General features: G+C 38.2%; 1 protein-coding gene across 1 annotated transcript; it reads right to left on the reverse strand.

The window, feature by feature from the left end:
- Nucleotides 1-1,932: 1,932 nt before the first annotated feature.
- SLC7A9 (solute carrier family 7 member 9) lies at nucleotides 1,933-21,967 on the reverse strand. Its single transcript, XM_064671281.1, has 14 exons — nucleotides 15,826-21,967; nucleotides 14,915-15,197; nucleotides 14,606-14,724; nucleotides 13,339-13,486; nucleotides 12,163-12,405; nucleotides 10,356-10,481; nucleotides 9,933-10,032; nucleotides 8,486-8,530; nucleotides 8,038-8,161; nucleotides 5,642-5,745; nucleotides 4,707-4,803; nucleotides 3,830-3,979; nucleotides 3,095-3,269; nucleotides 1,933-2,219 (listed from the first exon to the last, which is right to left on the reverse strand). The coding sequence occupies exons 3-14, from the start codon at nucleotides 14,702-14,704 to the stop codon at nucleotides 2,155-2,157; spliced, it is 1,476 nt and encodes a 491-aa protein (XP_064527351.1). The 5' UTR covers nucleotides 14,705-14,724; nucleotides 14,915-15,197; nucleotides 15,826-21,967; the 3' UTR covers nucleotides 1,933-2,154.
- Between the last annotated feature and the right edge of the window lie 107 nt (nucleotides 21,968-22,074).

Genomic DNA, 22,074 nt, shown 5'->3' on the forward strand with positions numbered 1-22,074 from the left:
TTCTGGAAGAAAGAACCAAGTGCTGGAAATCTTTTGCAGCCTATAAACCGCACAGCAACCATGAGACGACTCGCCTTCCTTCCCGGCTGTGTGCAGGATCACATCCTTTCAGTCTGGAAAAGCCGGGATCCAAAACTGAACCCTTACGCTGCTCCCACACTGTGGGACAAAAAGCTTTTACCTGAGCACTTTTACCTCTCATAGAAACACCACACGATGGCAGTGTGGACTTGCATAAATTGAGCCTCGGAGCCTCCCTGTTATCTCGGGACTGTGCTGTCCCTCTTGTGGCTGCTTGGTCGTGCCAAAGAGGAGGACCAACAGTAAGTTACTCCCGTGCTTTGGAATGCATCGTGCTGTTTTCCATCTGACCATTCGGTCAGCTGAAAAATTAAGTGGAAAGAGAAAATGTTCTGGAAGCCGTTCTCTTCAGCAGCTTCGTTTCCCGAATGGTCTGTCTCAACCTTTCGCCGATTTCTAGGCTTTTGTTTTTCTTACCGTGCCTCCCCCCCAGCAGTTTCATTGTCGTTTGGAAGTCGGAGTTAATCTAATGATGTGATGTGTGTTTTGGCTGTCACTTGCATGAGCAGGGCAAGGATTGTGTTACTTCATTGCCATCTTGGTTCTGTTAGACTGGACGAGCTACTAATTGCTTGAGCAATTACCCTGTTTGAAAAAGCAGAGAAAACTAATTGCCTACGAATAAATGGGGATAGGGCTGGGTGTAAATAAGTAGGGCTGTGTTTAAAGTGTTACTTAAAGAACAGCTTTGAGTTGGAGAGAGAGCATTTGAGAACTGTGGTTTCCATTTATCGCGTTGTGTAATTCAAGGTCGGGGTTACCAGCCTTTCTAGGATGAAGGTGTGGATCAATGAGATTTTGCCCACGGGTCTGGGAACTATCCAGAATATTTAGCAGAAATTCAAAAGTTGTGCTGACATGTGCAAGTATCGCTTTTGTGAGTGCTTGCAATTTTTTTTAAGCGTATACTTTAGTAAGACAAGAAAAATTATTTCATTTTGATTGAATATTTCTATGATTGCTGGCAGAGAAAAGAGTGTTTGTGGCGTGTCTGCTTTCCTGTAACTATTCTTTAGCCACTAAACTGTTGAGGAACACACTTGGTCCGGGCAGCTCGGCTTGCAAACTGCAGATTGAACTGCAGATAGAGATGCAGATTGAACTGTGGGTGGGAGCCCGAGACAAGGGGCCACTTAGTGCCAACCTTTGGGATAATAAAGGGCATGAGGATGGGTGATGCCAACCAGGTGAGGGGCCACAGAGGCACAGCAGGAGCCCGGAATTGATGAGCTTTTGGATAACAAAGGAGATGAAGACCTGTTACCCAGCGAGGTGGATGGAGGAGAAAGAGCCAAAGATTCGGAAGGAAGTGCATAAAATCTGCTTACATATATATGTTAATGTAGGATCTGTTTCTTGTATTTTATTTTCATCAGCTACCAGGTGGGGGGTTTCTACAATGATCATTACCTCACATTCGTGCTAAGGGTAAATTCTGTGGCATTTAATTGTTCCGTAGCTCGGATGGCGTTGAGAAAACACACCTGAGAAATGAAGCTTTAGTTGATTTATCTTGTTTGAATGTAACTAAAAACAAACAAACCCATGAATCTGTGCTTCTGACAACTGTGCTTTACATTTTTACTTGATTCCCACTTTCCCAGCCTTTAACTTTTTGACAGCTGGTCTGAGAACCTGAGGACAGAGCAGCTCTGATGTGATATCTGTGCTTTCTGTGATGCTGTTAATAAGAGCTGTGTTGGTTTTTTCATAGTGTCATCAAAAGCATCTCGACACTGTTGCTGCTAAGTTTTGCCACCTTCATAATTGAAAAGTTCCGCTTGTGTATTTTGAGTAATTTTCATGCAGAAAACAAGACACTATAACATACTAGCAAACAATGGAAACAGCTTTGCTGGACACTGTAACCTGTCTTAGAAATCTTTTTTTATTATATATATTTAATGTTTTCAAGTACTAAAGGGTTGCAAAAATAACACACCAGTATGAACATAACAACTTAGCAAGTATATATACATATATATATATATATATATATATATCTGCCAAACTAAATCAAATCTACTTCAACCAGTACAGCACTTAAAAGCAACCTGGTAGGAAGAAAATATTTCATGTGGCAACTTCCTCTGGTGGAACAACTTCCAAAAGCATCTGGAGGTGCATAGTGATGGGATCTGAGGAAAAAAGTTATTGTTAGAGGCTTTATGAGAGAGAACAATATCTCAATTCAGACTACTGAGTGAGAAAATTATCCTTCCAAGCAGTTGTCCTTTTTCATTCCTATTTCAAACTTAAAAAATAACAGCTGGGGAATAAAAATAGTCTTAAGATCCAAACTACAGCATTCCAGGTTTCCAAACTTGCTCTTACTAGAGTACAATGCTTCTAATTGCATAAGTGCATTATAATTAGTAATCCCAGGGGAGGGGAGAGACAGCTGATGGGTTTTTTTGAATGTCTGTAGAACTACTAATCCTGTTCTATTCAGTCAGTTCCAGTTAACCTCTTACCTGTGTATCCTGGTTTCCCTGAAATAATTACAAGGAGTTTTTCTGGAGACTAAGCAAAATCAGTTTATAACAGTCACTGGGTTCTTGCAGCTTTCACTGTACTCAGCACTGTGATTATTCTTTTATCTTAATGCTGTTAACATTTACTTCAGTAAGTATAATAAAAACTCTCTTTGGCAGCATCAGAATTTGTGTCTGCTAATCTCTAGCTCATGGCTAAAGCAATGTTTTGAAACACAGATAACCAGAAAACCAACTTCACAGACAGAATAGTTCTGTTAACTTTAAAATTCAGTTTCTTTGTGCTACTACAGTGCTGTGTTGCCTTTTTGTGAATTAAATTTAATTTCTCCTCAAGTCAGACATCCCTTTTCTTTCACAGGAAGGAGTAAAATAGAGTCTTCAGTAAAGCTCAATACACATTTGGGAAATTCCTTCCCTTCCCAGGACCAGACAAGGAGCTTCATCACAGTAATTAACCTCGAGCTTAGCAGATGTACTCTTGAGTTTGGAGCTGCCTACCTGAGGTATGTACTTACTTGATATTTTCTGGGCCCAGCTGAATTTAAAATGAACAAAAAGTGCATAAACTATGAGTCCACTGAGTATAAATAAAATACAGTACAAATAGGCCAGTTCAGGTGCACTGATGATTGGTGCCAACACCAGGACAATGGAGACCAGAGTCACTATGACAGGAATGATGATGGGCACCTGCAAGGCACAGAACACACAGTCACTTCTCCACTCTTTGGCTGGTCTGACAGAAGCTGCCTGTATGACAGAATATTTTGATTGCCTTTTTTTTTAACTTTTAAAATTTCTAGAATCAGATGGGGCAGTTGAAAGAGTAGCAAGAATATGGATGGAGAAAACGCTTCTGCTAAATCACTCGCTAAGATCTCTTTGTCAATATTGCCAATTGCAGTGTAAAAATTTGCATTTTAATGAATCTGGGACCAAACTCCAGTGGAATGACCCAAGCTCTTATTTGGGATACTCTTGCAGTGTAGTCTGCAGACTGCAGGTTCCCATTCCTGGAAATTTGGCTTGTGCCCCGTGGTTTGTGCAAGTGAAAATCAACATAATGCACTCTTTCCTCAGCTCTTATGAGCTTTGTCCTGATGAATAACTACAAATAAATGGCTGTGTTTCAGGTGAGGGGATAAAAAGACAAGGAGTCTGCCCAAGGGTGCTGTTTAAATATATTAGAATGAGTTCATCTACAGCATTTATGGGAGTGGAGGAAAAGCCACGTGGAATGATGAACTTACCCTGATAGGCCTTTCAAGTTCCTTCCTTGTAAACCTCATGACAATGAGTGCAAACACTGTTAAACCATAAAATATCCAGACTGCAAAGCTAAAATAATTGATGAGCGTGTTAATGTCCCCGGGAATGATATAAATAATAGCAATGGCCCCCTAAAAATGAAAACAGAAATTAGTGCAGTCTATTACAGAACCAGGCTGAATTTTACTTACATGTCACTACAGGTGCTTAGTGTTCCAAAGTGTGAACTGGGAATGCTTTTGCTCGGCCATTGGAGTGTGAGTGTGTTGCAGCACCTTTAAAGGCTGTGCTCACATCCTGCCAGCACGTGCTTGCTTTTGTGTGCAATCCTATTCCATTTTAAGTCAAAAGACTCATAATTTCTACGCATTAATCTGTTTTATTGTTGACTGCTTCTCTTGAAGATACTAAATGTGTTTTTAGGTTTTTATTGTTCCTGGGGTTGAATGTATCTTGTTATGCCCTGAAGATAAAATAAAAAACCCCAAGATGCTCTAGATTTATTTTTAAACATACTTACAGACTAGAATTTTTTTTAGTGAGATGTAAGTGTATTCTTACATGGAGGAAACAGGGTAGTGAGAGCTTGCTTTTGAGCATCCTGGGAAAGGATTGCCTTATGGTAATCATACATTTAACTTTTTGGTTTCATGCTGTTGAATCTTAAACATTTTGATTTTTCAAATCCGGTTCTGGAATGAATATATTCAAATGGAGAAGCTGGGAGGGGGTAATATAGTCTTTTTTCCAATTTGCTTGCCTGGATACTCATGGATGTGTGTCAGGACTGCTTGTAAGAAACTGTGTTGCTGGAGAATTTCTGTTGGTAGTTTCTCTGCACTCAGAATTTCTACTTACATAAAACATGATGGCAGGGGCTGGTGTTAAACGTTTCACACTGATGTAAGACAACACCTTCAGCGTGTGCCCCTCACGGCCTGCAACATAAACAAGTCTGCCAAAAGAAAAGCAAGGAGGAGTGGTTAGTTTGGCACTTAAAATCAGATTTTACGTGGCATTACTGAACAATGGATGAGTACCATTCATTTTCAGGTTTGTTTTATTGTGTGGCTATACAATCTGATTATAATTTTGTCAGTATTTTCTTTTTAAATATGTTTGCAGTGGATTGTAAGAAGGGAAATGGCCAGTATTAAAGCAGTGAACTAGAAACTGAATCTTAACCAGTATTAAAATAGGAAATTTGAAATTAATTTCAGAATCATTGGTTCGCACATTTAATAGAAGATTATTTTGGAGAAATGGAAACTGCTGTGTCCCTTTTAATTAACTAATTCCTTTTTCATTTGCTTCTTATCAAATAGCTACCTTGACAACTTTTTGTCACCAAATGATTTTTACAGCCCTGTTGCATTCAGTTGGATTTGAAATTTTAAAATATTTGAAATAGTAAATGGAAGCATTGAATAACTGATAGAAAGGAATAGCTTCTCTTTCCAGTTTCCTTTATCTTTACTGGTGTAGTCGTGTTCTTACTGGTAATTTTTCACTGTTTAATTCTTTAAAATTGATCAGAGGTGACAAAACCCTTCTGTACTATACCTGCTTTGAATTAAGAATGTGACCTTATTTTCTAATTTGTCAAACCTGAATAGCCACTGTTTCTTTTTGAAAACTAAACAACATAGCTAGATTTACAGGTATTTTCAAATTACATTTTGTATAATGTGGATGGGAAGAATGTCTTTATGTGTGTGGGTACATAAATGTGAGTATAACTTTTTACACCCTTCAAAAACTGTCCTTTGGAGATATTTAGAACAGGAACTTACCTGCCTGCAGTAAAACAGGTCCCATTGGCAGATCCAATTGTAGAAAATGCCACAAAGAGAGGAACTATCCACGAGGCTGGATAAAGGACTCTGTCTCCAAATGTCTGGGATATGGGATTAAAATGAGCCATTTTTGTCATTTTAACAACTTATACTGAGGTATCTTTTATTTATATATGTATATATAGAGTGTATATATATATACATATATAGTGTGTATATATATAGTATATATATATATATAGTGTATATATATGTAGTGTGTGTATATATATATAAAATATATATATACTTGGTATATGGTTTACTATATACATGGTTTACTATATAAAAACGAGCCATTAAAATTATTAAAATGAGCCATTTTTATCATTGTAACAACTTATACTGAGGTATATTTTATTTTTATATATATATATAGTGTATATATATATAGTGTATATATATGTAGTGTGTGTATATATATATAAAATATATATATACTTGATATATGGTTTACTATATATATGGTTTACTATAAATAAAAACGAGCCATTAAAATTATTAAAATGAGCCATTTTTGTCATTGTAACACCTTATACTGAGGTATATTTTATTTATATATATATATAGCGTGTGTATATATATATAGTGTATATATATATATATATAAAAAATATATATTTATACTTGATATATGGTTTACCATATATATGGTTTACTATATATATACACCTATACTTTAGGTATATTCAGTAATGCTGGAGCCTCTTTGTGAGTGAAGTAAATGGGTATCTTAGACATTCTAATAAAAACAGGTTGTATATTTTGTGCAGTTCCTAAGGAATGCTTTGCCAAATGAAGACCTGGATTAATTCATGGACCACTCAATAAAATGGAGTGGAGTGCTGTTGTTATGATGTTTAAGGTGCAGCACCTGCAGGAAACACTGGAAGACAGATGTAAAAAGTGTACAGAAATGAAATGCTGTGAGGGACACCTGCTTTGGGCTGTGTCTGCCAAAACCAAAAAGGGCAGATGGCATTGCTACAGAGCACTGTCCATCCAACAAGGTGTTTGCAGCCCCTCCAGAGGGAGGAACAGCAGCAGTGACAGCCCCAGCCTGGGGGGGAGCAGCGAGGGACAAACTCCCTGTGGTCCTTCAGTGCATCGAGTTGTCACCTGTGCCGTGGGATGGGAGTTGTTGCTGCAGGATAGATTAGATCTCATGTAGGCACGTTGCTCTACTGCAAATTAATTTGAATTTAAATGCTTTTGACAGGAAGTTTTTGAGTTTTTAGGTGGGGGGTGGTTAACTTTTTTTTTTTTTAGTAAGTCAGGCATAAAAAGAGCTTTGTTTTTGCCCAGCTCTGACATCAGTGCTGTTCCAAAGGGTACTCACAGCTGTGCAGACCTCTCTGTCCTTTTGCTCAGTGCCAGGTCTGAGATACTGTCAGTTTAATCTGATGAGTTCAGTGCTAGATGTTTGTTCAGATTGTAAATTTAATGGTGTGCTGAAGAGGACTGGTTCTTAAACAAGATATCATTGCTGTACCCCCTGGTGCAAACAAGATACTGAAGATCTGAATTAGAAAAGCTTTCATTTTTAAACATTTCTAAGTATTTCAACATTAGTGTACTTCACTCTGCCACGCTGTGTTTTGCATGCTTGTCACATACTGTTTGTTTTCCCCAAAAACTAACATCATGAAAAATTGCTGCATGACCTCAACAGCTGCTTCAGAGACAGGTGTCCCACGGAAAATTTACTGAGTGGAAGTGAGGGGACAGGTGTATTTTTTTTTTTAGGATTTCAGAAATCTACGTCATCTTTAATTTTACCTATAACAGTATGTCTTGCAATAAGGTAAAAATTGTATCTTTCAGATTTGTTAAGGGAAAAAAAAAACAAAAACAAACAAACAAAAACAACAACAAAAAGAATAAGGTGAAAGTGAATTATGGACTATTTGCTGTTATCTCCAGAACAACAAACTTTGATCTACTGTCATTTGGCATGTGCTTCTTTCTCAGAAATCCTGAAAACGCTGAAAAGGGCAAAGCAACTGTCAGATGTTATTTCTCTTTCCATTCTTTGATGCCTGTGCAAAGCCCTCTGAGCTGCACTGTTTACAAAACCTTAGCTGAACACTGCAGTATTTTGCTGCCTCTTTTTTTTTTCCCCCGTTGGGATATGACAGAACTACTGTAGAAATTAAGCATTACTGAAATGTTAAGAGTAAGAAATGACAGTAAATAAGGGATGGGGGGGAAGGTGACACTGATAGCTCAGACTGAAATTAAGTGTAGCTTAAGAAGAATTCCAGGTTCCTAAGGAGGAGCTTCATGATTTGCAGGAGCTTCATGATGCACACCAGCCCTCTTGAGATGCTCTGTCACAAAATAAAGTGGCTTACCACAGCAACTGCCTGGGACTGCAGCAGTTCTGTTGAAGTCATGACGGTGAAATAGGAAATGTTGATCAGAACGTAACAAACTGTCACCAAGGGGATCCCAATAATTATAGAGAGCGGTAGATTTCTAAAGAATGCAAAAGTAAGACCCCATCAGCATTGCTGTATCATTTCTAGAGTTGTCATAGTACACTGTGGACTCTGCCATATATGCTCTTTAGGTGTATTTACATTTATTTTTTTTTTACTGCAGAGCTACGGAAATCAGGGTTATAAAAATATAAATTTATGCAGAAATACAAAGCCTGAAATACGTGCAAATTAGCTTTGTCTGTTTGTGCTCAAACCTTGAATAATTGCTGCTTTTTTAAAAAACAACCCAAGGTATATGCTTGCTTGTAGAAAAATATTAAGTGTTTGAATTTTGCCAATAGAAACAGTGCTCTCCTACCTGTAAGGATTTTGAAGTTCTTCTGTGATGTAATTGAGTTGATTCCTGGAAGGAAAAACATTCATATCTTAGCAGTTTGTTGTTTAAATACTTCTATACTCTGAGGTCAGGTGTTAATTTATGTTATTGCTTTTTACCTTTTCGGTTAAAAAAAAAATCCCGAACCACTATAACCAATCTTTTTAAGTGGGAAAACTGCAGGACAAAACCTATGTGAGCTTCTCATCCAAATGCCAGCCTCTTGGTTCACCATGTCTGTCTCCATTATCTCCGAGATTTTGAGATATTGGATAAAATATCCCCAAATAATGAAAGGAAAATTTGGCAGAAATCTCAGATTTACAAGGTTGCCTTTTAACTTCAAGCTTTGCAGTACCTGAGTCTTTTCAAATAAAACCACAAGGGTGCTGAGGGCAAGGGGTGAAGCAAATCTGCTGATATTTCATCATCCTGTCTTTAGAAAACTGGCTTTAAGGAAAACCTCTTTAAGGATCACACCTATCTGAATTTTAATTTCCAAATAGTCATTTTTGCCACAGCATGTAGACCAGATTGAAACAAGATTTTTACTCCTCTACTCTAAAAATGTGAAGAAATGGTTTTTACGGTTCAAAAGGTAGATTTTCAAATGTTAGTGCCATGCAAATCATTATTTAGGCACCAGCTTCTTTCCTCCTCAAAAAGTCCACATGAATGTCTGAATTAGGAGACTTAAACGCCTGAGTTGAGACACTCAAGTTTGGAAATAGAACCCAAAAGAGTCATCTATTTAAAAATAAATTCAGTTTTAAAAGCTTTTAAGTGGGACTCGTTTAGGTGTAAGTCAAGATACATATATATATATATATATAAAAGTCAATAGTATAATATATATATTAAAATATATCTTATATATATAAGATATATTATATATATATATATTCCTTCCAAACTACAGACCTATATGCAGATTTTTGCAGTTTGAACATTTAAGAATAGCATTAATGGATTTGTGCCAACAGAGCCCTGGGCCAACTGACATTCCCTAAGAAAAGATCTGCAAGTTGAGCCTTATGACTTCTGATACAATGTTCTTTTCTATGTGCTCTTGTACTAATCAAACACCACCAGATATTTCCCAAGAAATGGAATTTGGTGGGGTAACCTGTAGGGAAAGCTATTTTGCCCGAGACAATGGAACTAAATTGGGTTATATTTCTCTCATTACTAAAGTATGAAGTATAAAGCAGTAGGTCCTTTCAGGAATAATTTCAGAATAATTTCTTTCCCTAATAAAAGGGGGTGGAGGTTTTGATGGTTTGTAACCAGTGGTGTTGTTTTTCCAAAATTCACCATGAGCTTCTTAATAACAAGTCAGATGTTAACTTTTCCAGAGTTCAATGGGGAGAGAGTGAACTGGTTAAAGGCTGGTAAGCTGTAACTGTCAAGGCTGGTAAAGATTCCTCACCATCCATCATATGCCCAGAGTCCATTGTAAAATGCCAGACTGATAGAGCTGACAGAAATTTTACTGTCCTTGAAAGAATCTTTGAAGTTTTCAGTTTTTCCTGCAAATAAGATGTAGATTATGGGTCAGTGTTGAAACTAATTCTTGTAATCCCCATCAGATGAAGAAATATTCCATTATCTTTCTCATGTTTTTAAACTTCTCACTGTTAGAATACCAGAAGGTGTTAATTGATCTGTAGTGTGGCATTTCCCACCCAACCCCCTTCTCTAAGAGAAATTACCAAGAGATGCAGAACTAAAACCCTGAGTAAAGAGATTCAGGGCTGTGCCTTATTACTGTGCCACTTCCACTAGTGGGGAATTTATTAATGCTCACAGCAGAAGCTAAATTAATTTTTTCAAGGAATGTATATTTGATTACCTTGTGCAAGGAGAACAATGCCACTTACAATAATGATTGTGACAATGATCATTTTAGCAGCCGTGAGAAAATTCTGGAGGTAACTTCCCAGCTTCACACTCAGTGAATTCACAATTGTAATCACCACTAAAAGAAATAAAATGAGGAATTTTTGCATTAAATATGTCAAAATTGAAAGGAAGGTTGCCTCTTTAACCCAAAACACACCCCCCTCCTTCAATACTGTACTGCTTTTTCCTCACACTCTGACTATATTATATAGAGTTTTTAACATACTGTGTTTGGATAACTTGTAAAATAGTGAGGAAAAACACTTTTCTGAATTAGATTTTGAGAGTACCCTTAACAAAAAAATACATTGAAGCTGCACAGCATTCTGATAAGTACAGAAATAGCTTATTATTTCTTCCTTTTCTGCTACAGGTAAGCATTCATTATACAGCTGTATCTATCTTTAAAAAAGAATAAAAAAACCCTTGTACTGGGAGCAAACCATTTTTAAACCTACCCTTTTTATATGTTGTTGAATCAGTTATTATGGAAAGGACTGACTATACTGTGCCTTAAAGATTTCTGGTGTCTCTGTGAAGGTGAAGCTCAGGAGGTCTCAGGGCGCTGATGTGCAAACACAAGTCATTGTGCAATTTTGGGTCTGATATGTCTTTAAAAGACATATCATATGTCTTTAAAGACATATCTATATGTCTTTAAAAGACATATCATACTAAGACCTTAAACCACCTTGTCCAGGAGCTGCTTTATGCTGATGACGCCGCCCTTGTTGCCCACACAGAAGCAGCTCTGCAGCATTTAACATCCTTCTTTGCTGAGGCTGCTGAGCTCTTTGGGCTGGAAGTCAGCTTAAAGAAGACAGAAGTTCTCCATCAACCTGCACCTCAGGAAGTCTTCCATCATCCCCATATCACCATTGGCCACTCAGAGCTCAAATCAGTTCAGCAGTTTAATTCCCTAGGCAGCCTCATCTCCTCGGATGGTGAGATTGACAGAGAGACAGACAACAGGTTAGCAAAGGCATACAGTGCCTTTGGAAAGCTTCATAAAAGAGTTTGGTGAAATAAACACTTGAAGAAAAGCACCAAGATCAGTGTTTACAGAGCCATAGTGCTGTCTACTCTCTTATATGGATCTGAATCATGGGTCATCTACCACCACCACCTGCGACTCCCAGAACGCTCCATCAACGCTGCCTCTGTACAATCCTAAACATCCACTGGTCAGATGATGTGACCAATAGAACAGACTATGTGTCTGTTCTAGAACAAGCAGCAGTCACAAGTATTGAGGCCATGTTGATGAGAACACAGCTGTGCTGGGCAGGGCATGTCTCCAGGATGAAGGACCAACCACCCCCTCCCTAAGATCCTGCTCTATGGGGAACTTGCCACCGGCTGCCCCAAGAGAGGAGCCCCAAAGAGGAGATACAAGGACTGCCTGAAACAACATCTCAGCCTTGGCCATATTGATCACCAGAACTGGTCTACTCTGGCCTCCAATGGGGAGGTCTGCAGACACCCCATCTATAACGCTGCTGTCTCCTTTGAGAATGCAGCAGGATCACCCTGGAGGAGAAAAGACAACACAGAAAGAATCGTGTCTTGCAGAATTTACCACCTGAGGAGTCTTTCTGCTGTGCCTTTTGCAACCAGACGGGTCTATCTCATATTGGCCTTTTGAGCCACACACGTGCTTGTAACAAATATGGATAGAGCCCTTCCCAAATCTTCATTTGCAAAGCCTGGCCATGATGATGATTGATGATGATGTCTTTAAACAGTGGGACTCTTACCAATGGCTGCTGCTGCAAGACACTTGACGACAGCCTGGGGCGGATCACAGCCTGGGTAAAAAGGAGTTGAGGCATATTCTGCAAAGCTGAGACAAATGATGGCAAAGGAGCTGGGTTTGGTGACCAGTAAACTCGTCCAGGAAAACAGGAATGCTGGAATGGGGCCAAATGCCTCCATAAGGTAAGGATATTCCCCTCCAGATTTTGTGATCATGGTTCCGAGCTCCGCATAGCAAAGTGCACCTGAGCAAGGAGAAGAGCAGGTTGAGGTCGTGCCCTTTGTAACCTGTGACTGGCTAGATCAGATGATCACTTTTTAACAGCTAGAAAAGTTAAGGAAATTGATATCTACAGTGCATCATTACCCTCTTCATGTTTCTGTATATTTTACTGTATGTGCAAAAATCAAATTTTAATTACTTGTGAGCAATTGGAAAAAATACCCTGAAATTAATAAGATACAGTCAAAAAATTCCTACTACTGGTGTTTAAGACTTGGCCAAAACCAGCACAAACGTTCTCATTTCATATTAGATTTCATATTAGATTTCTGTTTAAGAAACCAACACTGCAAGAAGCATTTAAGTGAGAACAGCACTTGCTGACATTCCTTTTGGAAACCTGAAAAAAACAGACTTGCTGCACAGTTTTGAAGCAACACGTCTGCTAAGCTCATCATTAAAGTACAGGGACACTTCCAGATCTATTGCTGTATCTGGCATCCTGCATTAAGGTTTTTATCTGTGCTGTGTCCCCTGATACATTGCTCAATGTTTTACTTCTTGAAATATTTGGAGGTGCTTAGTCTAAATTTCCAGATAATAGAATTAGAATTACACAAGTAGAAAACCAGCAGAAGCACCCAGGTGACTGCCAGGAAATGTCACATTTTGACAGTGATTTAAGTAGAAGAGTATTCTCTGTATTACAGTCAGTGGATGGAGCCAGCAAAATTAAAAGTTGATTTCAAAATAAACTGAGAGTGCAATTTGCAATTTTAAAAACTTAATTTATCTTTTATAAACAGCACATTTTAAATTTATGGCCCAGTGCTGCTATGCATATATACATCAGTATTTCATTGATTTTAGCTAATTTGTGAAATGACAGTAGTCTGCAGAAGCAGTAGACATAAAGATTTAGGCAAAGATTCAGATTCTCTGTTGACTCCTTTACCTAATGTTGCCAGAACTCCACAGGCTGCCCAGACGGTCAAACAAGGACCCACAGCGTCAACATTGGCAAGGACTGATTTGGGAGAAACAAAGATACCTGACCCGATAATTGTCCCCACAATCATACAGATCCCGCTGATGAGGCCCACCTGGAAATGAAACCAGACGTTTTCTGTAAGTCATTTCTAGTTCAGTAGCAGAGAACTACAGTAATTGTCATTACTGACTTATTTTTATCAGTTTTTAACATGTAAGTTCTAGAAAGAAATTTATTAAACTATTTTGTGAAGTTTCACTCTTCCTTCCAAGATGCCCATGTGGCCTACCCCTGCTGTTTTCAAAAGAACACCTCTTTGTATTTTGCCTGCCTGTGTATTTCCTTTATTAAACTGTCTTTTGCATTGGGTCTCAAATCAAACCTTGTACAGGTGAACTTCCCCTTTCCTCTCTGATTAAACACCGAAATTCTTTTATGAGCAGTTGAGGAATTCTGAATTTTCTAAGCTTCAGAAATTGTCTTTTATGGATGGAGTCCCTTTTTTGTCGTTTAGCAGTTGTTCTCTTCTCCTTGCTTTAGGTATTTTTGCACAGGAGTTATCTCCATACTGATAGGTGGTGATAAGACCATGTTCTGATTTTGTTTCACGTTACATGAAACCACTGAAACCTGAGGCATGTTCTGCTAAAACAAGTGCCACAGGCTACTTATTTTTTTCCTGATATTATGGCTACTCTAATAACATCAGTATTTTTTCCAGTCTTGGCACCAATACTTAAATTTAAAGAGGAATTCCACCCCCTCCTGAGAGCAAGTGACACAACTATTGTCTAAAGCATCTCTAATTTTTTGGAGGAGACAGATTTTCACTTGTCTTTGAGTACCAGTGCCTATTTCTGAATGTTTCTTAGTATACACCAAGAAATGTTCAGAAACAATGAGCTGAGCAACCCACTGCAACCCCTGAGAACTACGCGGGGGAAAAAAATAAAAGTTTATGAAGTGCCTCAGTTGACCAGCTTCGAATTGTTATTCTATCTGATAACTTCAAAGACTTAAAAACATATTGTTAGTTTTCTATTGGTTTATATCACGGCTTTTTAACTACAGTAATTAGCAGTTTCTGGAAATGTAAACCAACCAGTTGAGATATTAGCACATCGTTGCTAAACTGGGACATAGTTGTGGTTTTTGTGCACAAATACCCACTTCTGCCTCCCTCTGCCAGCCCCTCATACGCGGACCAAAGAGGGAAAAGAAAAAGTTTTGCCTGTTTTTGTAGGTTCGTCCTTTGGGGTTCATGACTCTGAATGGATTGTTTGTCCCCTTTGTCCTCTCCTTTTCTTTTCCTCAAGCCTTCTTCACCCATTTGGTTTTTCTTGTTGAAATCTCTAAGGAAATAAAACCAAAATTCTCAACTCCAGCACATTGTTTGCTTGAGTTTTGCTGATACATCTGGGTCCAAAATACTGGAGGTAAAATATTGCCGGAAAATTAAAATAAAAAAAAAGCACACACTCAGAGGCAAAAGGACTTCCATCCAACGATGGAATCCAGTGAGGATTTTCCTCACACTCACCTGGCAGGGAATATCTGTGTCAGGTTACATCCAGTTTCCAGGAATGATCCTCACTGGAATGATCTCGCTTTTATAGCCAGTCCTTCCTTGAATTCCTCCAGCGGTCCAGTCAGATTTTATCTTTCTCCCAAAAGCTGGTGTGCTTCTTATCTAGGAGCTCTTCTTTCTGATCTTCATTAAATTAGGCCTTGTCTCGGTTCCTTGGAGATGCAAGGATCTGCTAAACCAAGTGTGGGCTGCTGTAATTCTCTAATTAGCAGCTCTTTGCACTCAGTGTTTTGTCCTGTATAGAATTAGAATTAGAATTTGTCCTGTATAGAATTAGAATGCAATGTTTGTTAGAACGAACTTTTCAAATTTAAATTTGTGATTTTTTTTTTCGCTGAGGGTTTTGCTTGTTTGTCCTTGTATTTGTCTGAAATACAACCGGAGATAGTGAAGGAAATGCATCAGGTCAGGTCCTGAGTCTCCAAAGTGGATTCAGTCAAAAGTCTCTTCTCTCCTAAGACATTACAACTATATTTGCTAGAATGTGAATGTTGAAGATCATTTAGCAGTTATACAGACAGTAATTCAGAAAAAATTAGGCAACTTAAGCTGGAGTGGTTTTGGAAATAAAGTAGTAATTGGCTACAAAAACTGTAGCATTTTAAATTGACAGAACACCTATCTCATTATTGTTGGTCCTCAGGAAAATTTGGGCTATAAAGACATCGAGTTTATGTTTTGAATCAAAGATTTAAAAAAAAATAATAATAAATCTAACTTTAAGACTAAACCTATGATAGAAAATTGCCCACATGAGGAATGCAGGGCTTGGGTCACTGAACTTCTTTACAGCTTTGTGCCCAAATTCCCTCTTTAAAGTCATGTTTCAATGATCACCTTTAGCAATTCTTGGGTTTGCTTACCTTATTTATTTATATTTGTTTGCTGTTACTCGGGTCCAGGAATCTTTGTCTTAGGATGTTTCTCCCATCAGATTTCCCAGGCAGTTACACAGCAAGGCACGGCCGAGTCTGAAGCCAGAATCTGCAGAAGCAGCAGCAGATTAAGTACAAAGGTTATAAAAGACAATCATTAAACCCATTCTCGGACAAAAAGCTTTGAGATAGGAACCCCAGGTAAACCCACAGCCCAATTAGTTTATCTTTAAAAAAAAGAAAAACCATCTTTGTTCCGTTTGTGAGAATGTTTATCCAGTGCCTGGTGTGTCACAGAGTGAGAGTGAACATTTGGAGGGTCTATTTTGATAATCCTTATACCAAGCAGTTGCTAATTTAGAAATGCTTTGGAAAGGCGATCTTGAAGCAATTGTCCTTTTATGGGTGTATTAAAACCATCTGTCCAGATGTTGGTTGCATCCTATAAAAATAGTTGACGTTTTTATCTTGAGACAGTAGAGAAGTGTGAGCAGAAATGTTTTTCATTAACCTGAGGCAGCTGAGTGGGCACCTTGTGTTCCCTTTGCTTGCAGTTACAATTATTTTCCATTTCTGTAAATATTTTAAAACCTTGCTTTAATGAAAAATGCCATTCTCTATTTCTATACAGTTGTATATCCAGGAAAAAAAGTGCTGTTATCCTGCATTCTGGAATAAGGTAACTTCTTCGAGCTAATCATCCCTAAAATATTTGCAAAACCACCCCTTAATTGTGTTAATCATTTGTTTTTAGCAACGTAGTTGTACAGACAGCTCCTTTGCTGTGTGACATTCAAATCACTAAGTCCTGATCCACCCCCTGGAACCGCAGCTGACTCTTTTCAATTAACATCAAGTGTTAAAAGCTAAGAGATGTTGTGGTATTGATCGCTGATGTTAACATTTGTTATAGTACAGGGCTGGAAACAAGACCAAACAAAACTATCCCGAGCACGGTTTGACAGTTGTTTTGCTCACTTTTTTTTTTTTGTTTAGCCTGTTTAAGCACACAGGCTTGATCACCAGGAATTCCCTCTGCAGTGATGATGTAAATCTGTGACTAAAAATGGACTCTGAGAACATGTGAAACACTTGTTTATGTTTGCTGTGTTTTGGGGTGGCTGAGTCAGACTGCACTGGGAATGTCTTTCTCCAAGGCTGAGGCTGCAGAGTAAAGCCAGGACTGAAAAAAAACCCAGAGGTGTATTTTTTAGTCACTGTCTTTTTCTCGTCTTTGGGGTTTTTTTTGTTTAATTCTCACAAGAATAGGGTTAAGCTACAAGAGAAGCTCTTCCATCTTAAATAACTTCTTGTTGAAAAATTACCACACGAAAAATGGTCAGATAAAAGTTCTTTTTTTTTTTCCCCCCTGCAGGTAAAGATAATAAAACATGTTAAAATTATAGTCTTAGTACAAGCATATGAAAAGGCAGGTATTTATTTCTTTTTTTGCATCTTTTACAAGGACTTTGACAATATTTTTCATTGCAATTCTGACATAGGGTTAAATAAGATAATGTTTTCATATCCTTCAACTTCAGCTCCCTCGTTTGGGGTTGGATATTATGTCATGTACTTCTGTGTTCTCTACAGCTGATAATTTTGAAATGAAGATTTATAATCTGTTTATCATTCCTGAAATGCCACACAGAGACTATTGAAATAGTTAATGTCAAAAAAGAAAAAAAGAAGGGGGGGGTCATATTATGGGGCTGACTTTGACCTCAAAATGAAGCATCACATTAAGTCTACCCTGGAATTTCCAGGCCAACAAAAAGAGGAAAAAACACATATGTAATTTTGATGAAAAGATAATGGAATATGTCATCTTTAATGCTGTGTTAAGTAAAGTTTTGCTTAGGATTTTTTTTTTTATTTGGTGTAACGATCTTTGGGTTTTTTGTGCAGATGTTTTGCTTGCCTTTTCTTTCTGCATCAGATCTTTATTCCACTTTTGTATCTTCAGAGACAATAGGGGCAACATTGAAAATATGGTGTTTGAGTTTTTGCCTAAGCAGTTGGCTTCTTTAGTTAACCTGGAATGTGGATCTGGAGAGTTCCCACCTGTTCAAGAGGTGACCAAAGTCTCTGCAGTGACTTGACCTTAACTAGTCTGTGTTTCCTTATAAAATAGGAAAGCATTTTCATTTATGGTCTAATTTTAAGGGTTAATCTTTTTGGAATGCCTTGGTAAACTTATTAAAGGAGTTGCAATTCTACCAGCAATCCTTCTTTTCCTCAGCCACTGAAGGAAAAAATAAACATTGATTTCAAGGATTCCAATGTTATTTTCTTCAAGGACAAGAGAAATGGCATTTTACAGCCGTGGGAAAAGACTCCTTCCCTCTCAAATAGGGATGGAGAGATAAGGATCTCACACAGATGAAGTGATAAGGAGTTCAAATTCCAAGGGACCAGAGAGGCAAACACTGTGCAGGCTGCTCCTATTTAAACACTGCAGTTTGAACCTTTTCAAATGCTATTTACCAATTAAATCGTAAAAAGTAATTTTCAACTTTAATTCAGGAAATGGCAACGGCACAGTGTATAAATAAACCTTTTATTATCACTAGCCACTAATAATAAAGGTTAATATTTGTCAGGGTTGGTATTTATTGCTTTAAAGCACATTCTGCTTTGACCAATACTAAAGCAAATGAGGATCATCCTAACCAGCAGCTTTTAATTGCAGCTTAGCAGTATCTCAGAGGGGATACTTTCCATTCTAACCTCGCTGCTCACAGGTTACTTCATCAGAGCACCAGGCTGTTCCCTTGCATTTGCTCTTCTTTGAATCCCACCGTTCACAGATGTGCCCCAAGATGTGATCTCACTCCTGTCGTCCTTAAAAGCATTTTTTTTTCCGAGTAATTGCAGGAATGCTGCAAGTGGAATTTAAGAAAACAGTCTTTTTTAATAGCTGTGGTGATGCCACTGGCTTGCAAGATTTTTGCATCTTGTAGGAGTCAACAGAAAATATTAGATGACTGTAGTTCCTAATGCCCACAGAGCAGATGGGATCTAAATACCCTTATTTTTTCCCTACTCAGTTCTTGGTTACAGTGTAGTTGCTTTTGTCTCCGTGACAAATAAGCTTTTGAAAAGCTTTTCAGGTTTGCTAAAGGTTTTGTACTGGACCTGCACAGTCCTTAGTCTAAAGACAGATTTTTGTTTGTCTCATGTATTTTTTAAGCACAGCTGTTCAGAGACTCTTGATAAACTTCTAAAGGCTGGGTATGGTTTTCTATTCAAAAGGTCACAAAAAATCAAGGAGTCTCTTCTTAAGGATGTTCTGAAGGAATTTTAATGGCCTCTGAAGAAAATTAGCTTGAGTATGTCATGCTGGTTTTCTTCAATTTCAGTTTTTCCCAGTGTCTCAAAGCCTGATCAGAGTCAGCAATTCCTCTCACGCACAGCCAGCTCCTCACCTTTTTCCCTTTGAGGAACCAGGCCTGGCTTTGATCTCCTTTTTGAGTCCAAAACTCAGGTTGCATTCCACTGGCCTTTCACTAAGGAGGGATTTCCAGATAACACTGGCTTTGGAAGAGCATCTGCCCACCTCCAGCTGAGGAAGGAAGCAGTGAATACTCAAGAGGTTGTGATGTTCTGTGCTACTTTTGAAGCTTCATTTTATTTTTACCAAATCCAGACATTTGAGGTATAAAACAATTTTAATTGCTAAAATATCTCTCTCTGTTATATATCTGAACATGTGCTTATATAGGTATGTTGAAATAAATCTAGTACAGGAAAAAAAACATTCAGGGCTAAAAAAAAATCTGGAGAGCTCACTCACTGAGAAACCATATTTTTAAAGGTAAAGAAGCCTTCCAAGTGCATCTGCTTTTCTAAATTCAAGCAGGTTAACACTGTGGAATTTTTACCATACCGATTTACATTAAATTTGTGGAGTAGGATGAGTGCTTAGAGCTCTCCTAAAATGGAAGAGTTAGGCCTGGCCAACCAAGGATTTGTAGTCCCAGGAGAAAAGCCCTTAGAACTCCTGATGTAATATAATGTGCCAGGATGAATTTCTCAGGGTGAAGAAGTCTTAGGAGGTTCTCTCTTCTGAGCTGCTGAAAGGCAGTTTTCTGGCCTGGAAGAGAACAGCACCTTTCTGGCTTGAAATTAAAGAGGTAGGGAGAAAGAACACAGCTGGGTTTAAATGACTTGTTAATGGACAGGGTGAAGTTACCTGGAAACTGGAAATGATAAGGATGCCCCAATTCCCTGCCAGTTCACAGGACATTAGAACACACCTTAATTTGACTGCTGAGTATCTGACTCTCCCTCATATTTACACAACAACTGAAGCACAGAAAATGAGATGCTCTGCTCTGCCAGTGGAGTAAGAAGTAATGCTGATATATTTTAGCAGTAGTTGGCAAATGCACTGGAAGTACTGAGCTTTACTGCAGACTCTCCTGTGGTTTTGCTTTTGGAAAGGTGGTAGCAATGCTTGTTTTTTGAATATATAATCACATTATTTAATCATTTAGTCCAAATGTTTTTCTAGGGAAAATTATGGTCAGTTATCATGGACGGAACACACTCTGTCCATTCAGCAACAAAACCTCAACGTGACATCCAGAAATCCTGAATTGTTTTCTCAGTTTCTTGGTAGGAATGGAAGAATGCTGCTGCATGTTTTTATGTTGCCTTGTGAAAAGAAGCTGGAACTATTTCATGGGCTCAATTTACAGACTGGAAGATGCTGTAATTGGAAGGCAGGTGGAACACATGGGAATCAGGATGCTCTGTCATGGGTAGTCAAGGGAAAACAGCAAGTTGCTGATGTTGGGTAACAGAAAATGATAATCTGGCATGGGTAGAGTTTTTGTAGTAGAATAAAACAGTCACATCATTTCTTTAGTGTAGTATCTATGAAACAAGGCAAAGCTATGATTTAAAAATCTCGTTATGTTCTGGGGGTTTAAGGTAGAGTTCTCTTCAATACCTATTTAGCAACCAAGCAAAATTCCAACACGTTCACACTTGAATGGGTTTTGAAAGTCTTGCTTCTAGTTCTGAGGAATTACCAGTATGATAGTTTTTCCTCATGAAGCTGCTTATTTTTACAAACTCTTGAGACATATTCAAAAGGGCAATTAAAACCATGAGAATATGTAAATAATCTATATGTGCAGTTCGGAATTTGTATTTTCATACTCAGAGATGCTTATATTAAAAAACATGGTATGAGAGGCTTCATTTTCAAAATCTGCCTTCAAAAACATGACAAACTGTGGGTCCAGCCATGCTGGATGGTCTTTCAGGGTCCCTGCAAGGACACCTGCAGACTGGAGCTTGTGTGGAAAGCAGGGAGTGTATTGCCTGTGTTTGTGTTGCCTGTGTCTGACTTGTCTGAAGAGGTATTTCACACCTGACATTTCAAATCAGTTTTTAAAAAATTCAAGGAAGACAGGAGACAGAACTAGTTTAGCAACAGACCATTCCCCTGACAACTTCACATATTAACAAAGGGATTTAAGGCCATGTTTAAAAACAGTTTCTGGGTGCTATTTTGAGGCACAGAGTCCTAAAACAATCAAGTTGAAAAAGCCAGGGGAATAAAGGATTTGAAGGTGGAGTTCTTGTTAAGTCTCTGCATGGACACCTTGAGATAGTGGTGCTGTGAGATTGTGGTTCTGATAGTGCCTGAGTGACCTTGGGTGCTGAAGTTCTCTCTTGATGAGCCAGTAAGGTTGTTGCACTTGTTTTATTCCTGTCAAAGAAACAGGGCTTTAAAAGCCCTACATCCACCCATCCCATCAAGGTGGGATAGATATGAGAGATAGATATGAGAGATATGAGATATGAGAGATAGATAGATATGAGAGATAGAGAGATAGATATGAGAGATAGATATGAGAGATAGATATGAGAGATAGATATGAGAGAAGGTGCTCTCTCCACCCTGCCCTGAATAATGCTATTCTGCTGAGTCATGGCCTTATCCTGAAGGAAAATACCACATGAACCTTTCTGGACACAAACAGTATGTATTCCTTTTGGTATTTAACTTGGTTTTCTGCTCTTTTCCTTAACTTTGGTCAAAGCCAATGAAATTCTTCGTTATTTTTAATATTACACAACTATGAGAGTTATAGGTTTTTTGTACTGCTACAGTTTCCTGGTACCATTTAGGTTTTGTCATGAAAATGAAGCAAAAGCAAAAAGCTGATCCAGCAAGTCATAAGTAAATCCAAAATAAAGTTATTTCATACTAATAGATAG

The sequence above is a fragment of the Pseudopipra pipra genome, chromosome 14 (genome assembly GCF_036250125.1).
Source record: "Pseudopipra pipra isolate bDixPip1 chromosome 14, bDixPip1.hap1, whole genome shotgun sequence".
Taxonomy (NCBI): domain Eukaryota; kingdom Metazoa; phylum Chordata; class Aves; order Passeriformes; family Pipridae; genus Pseudopipra; species Pseudopipra pipra.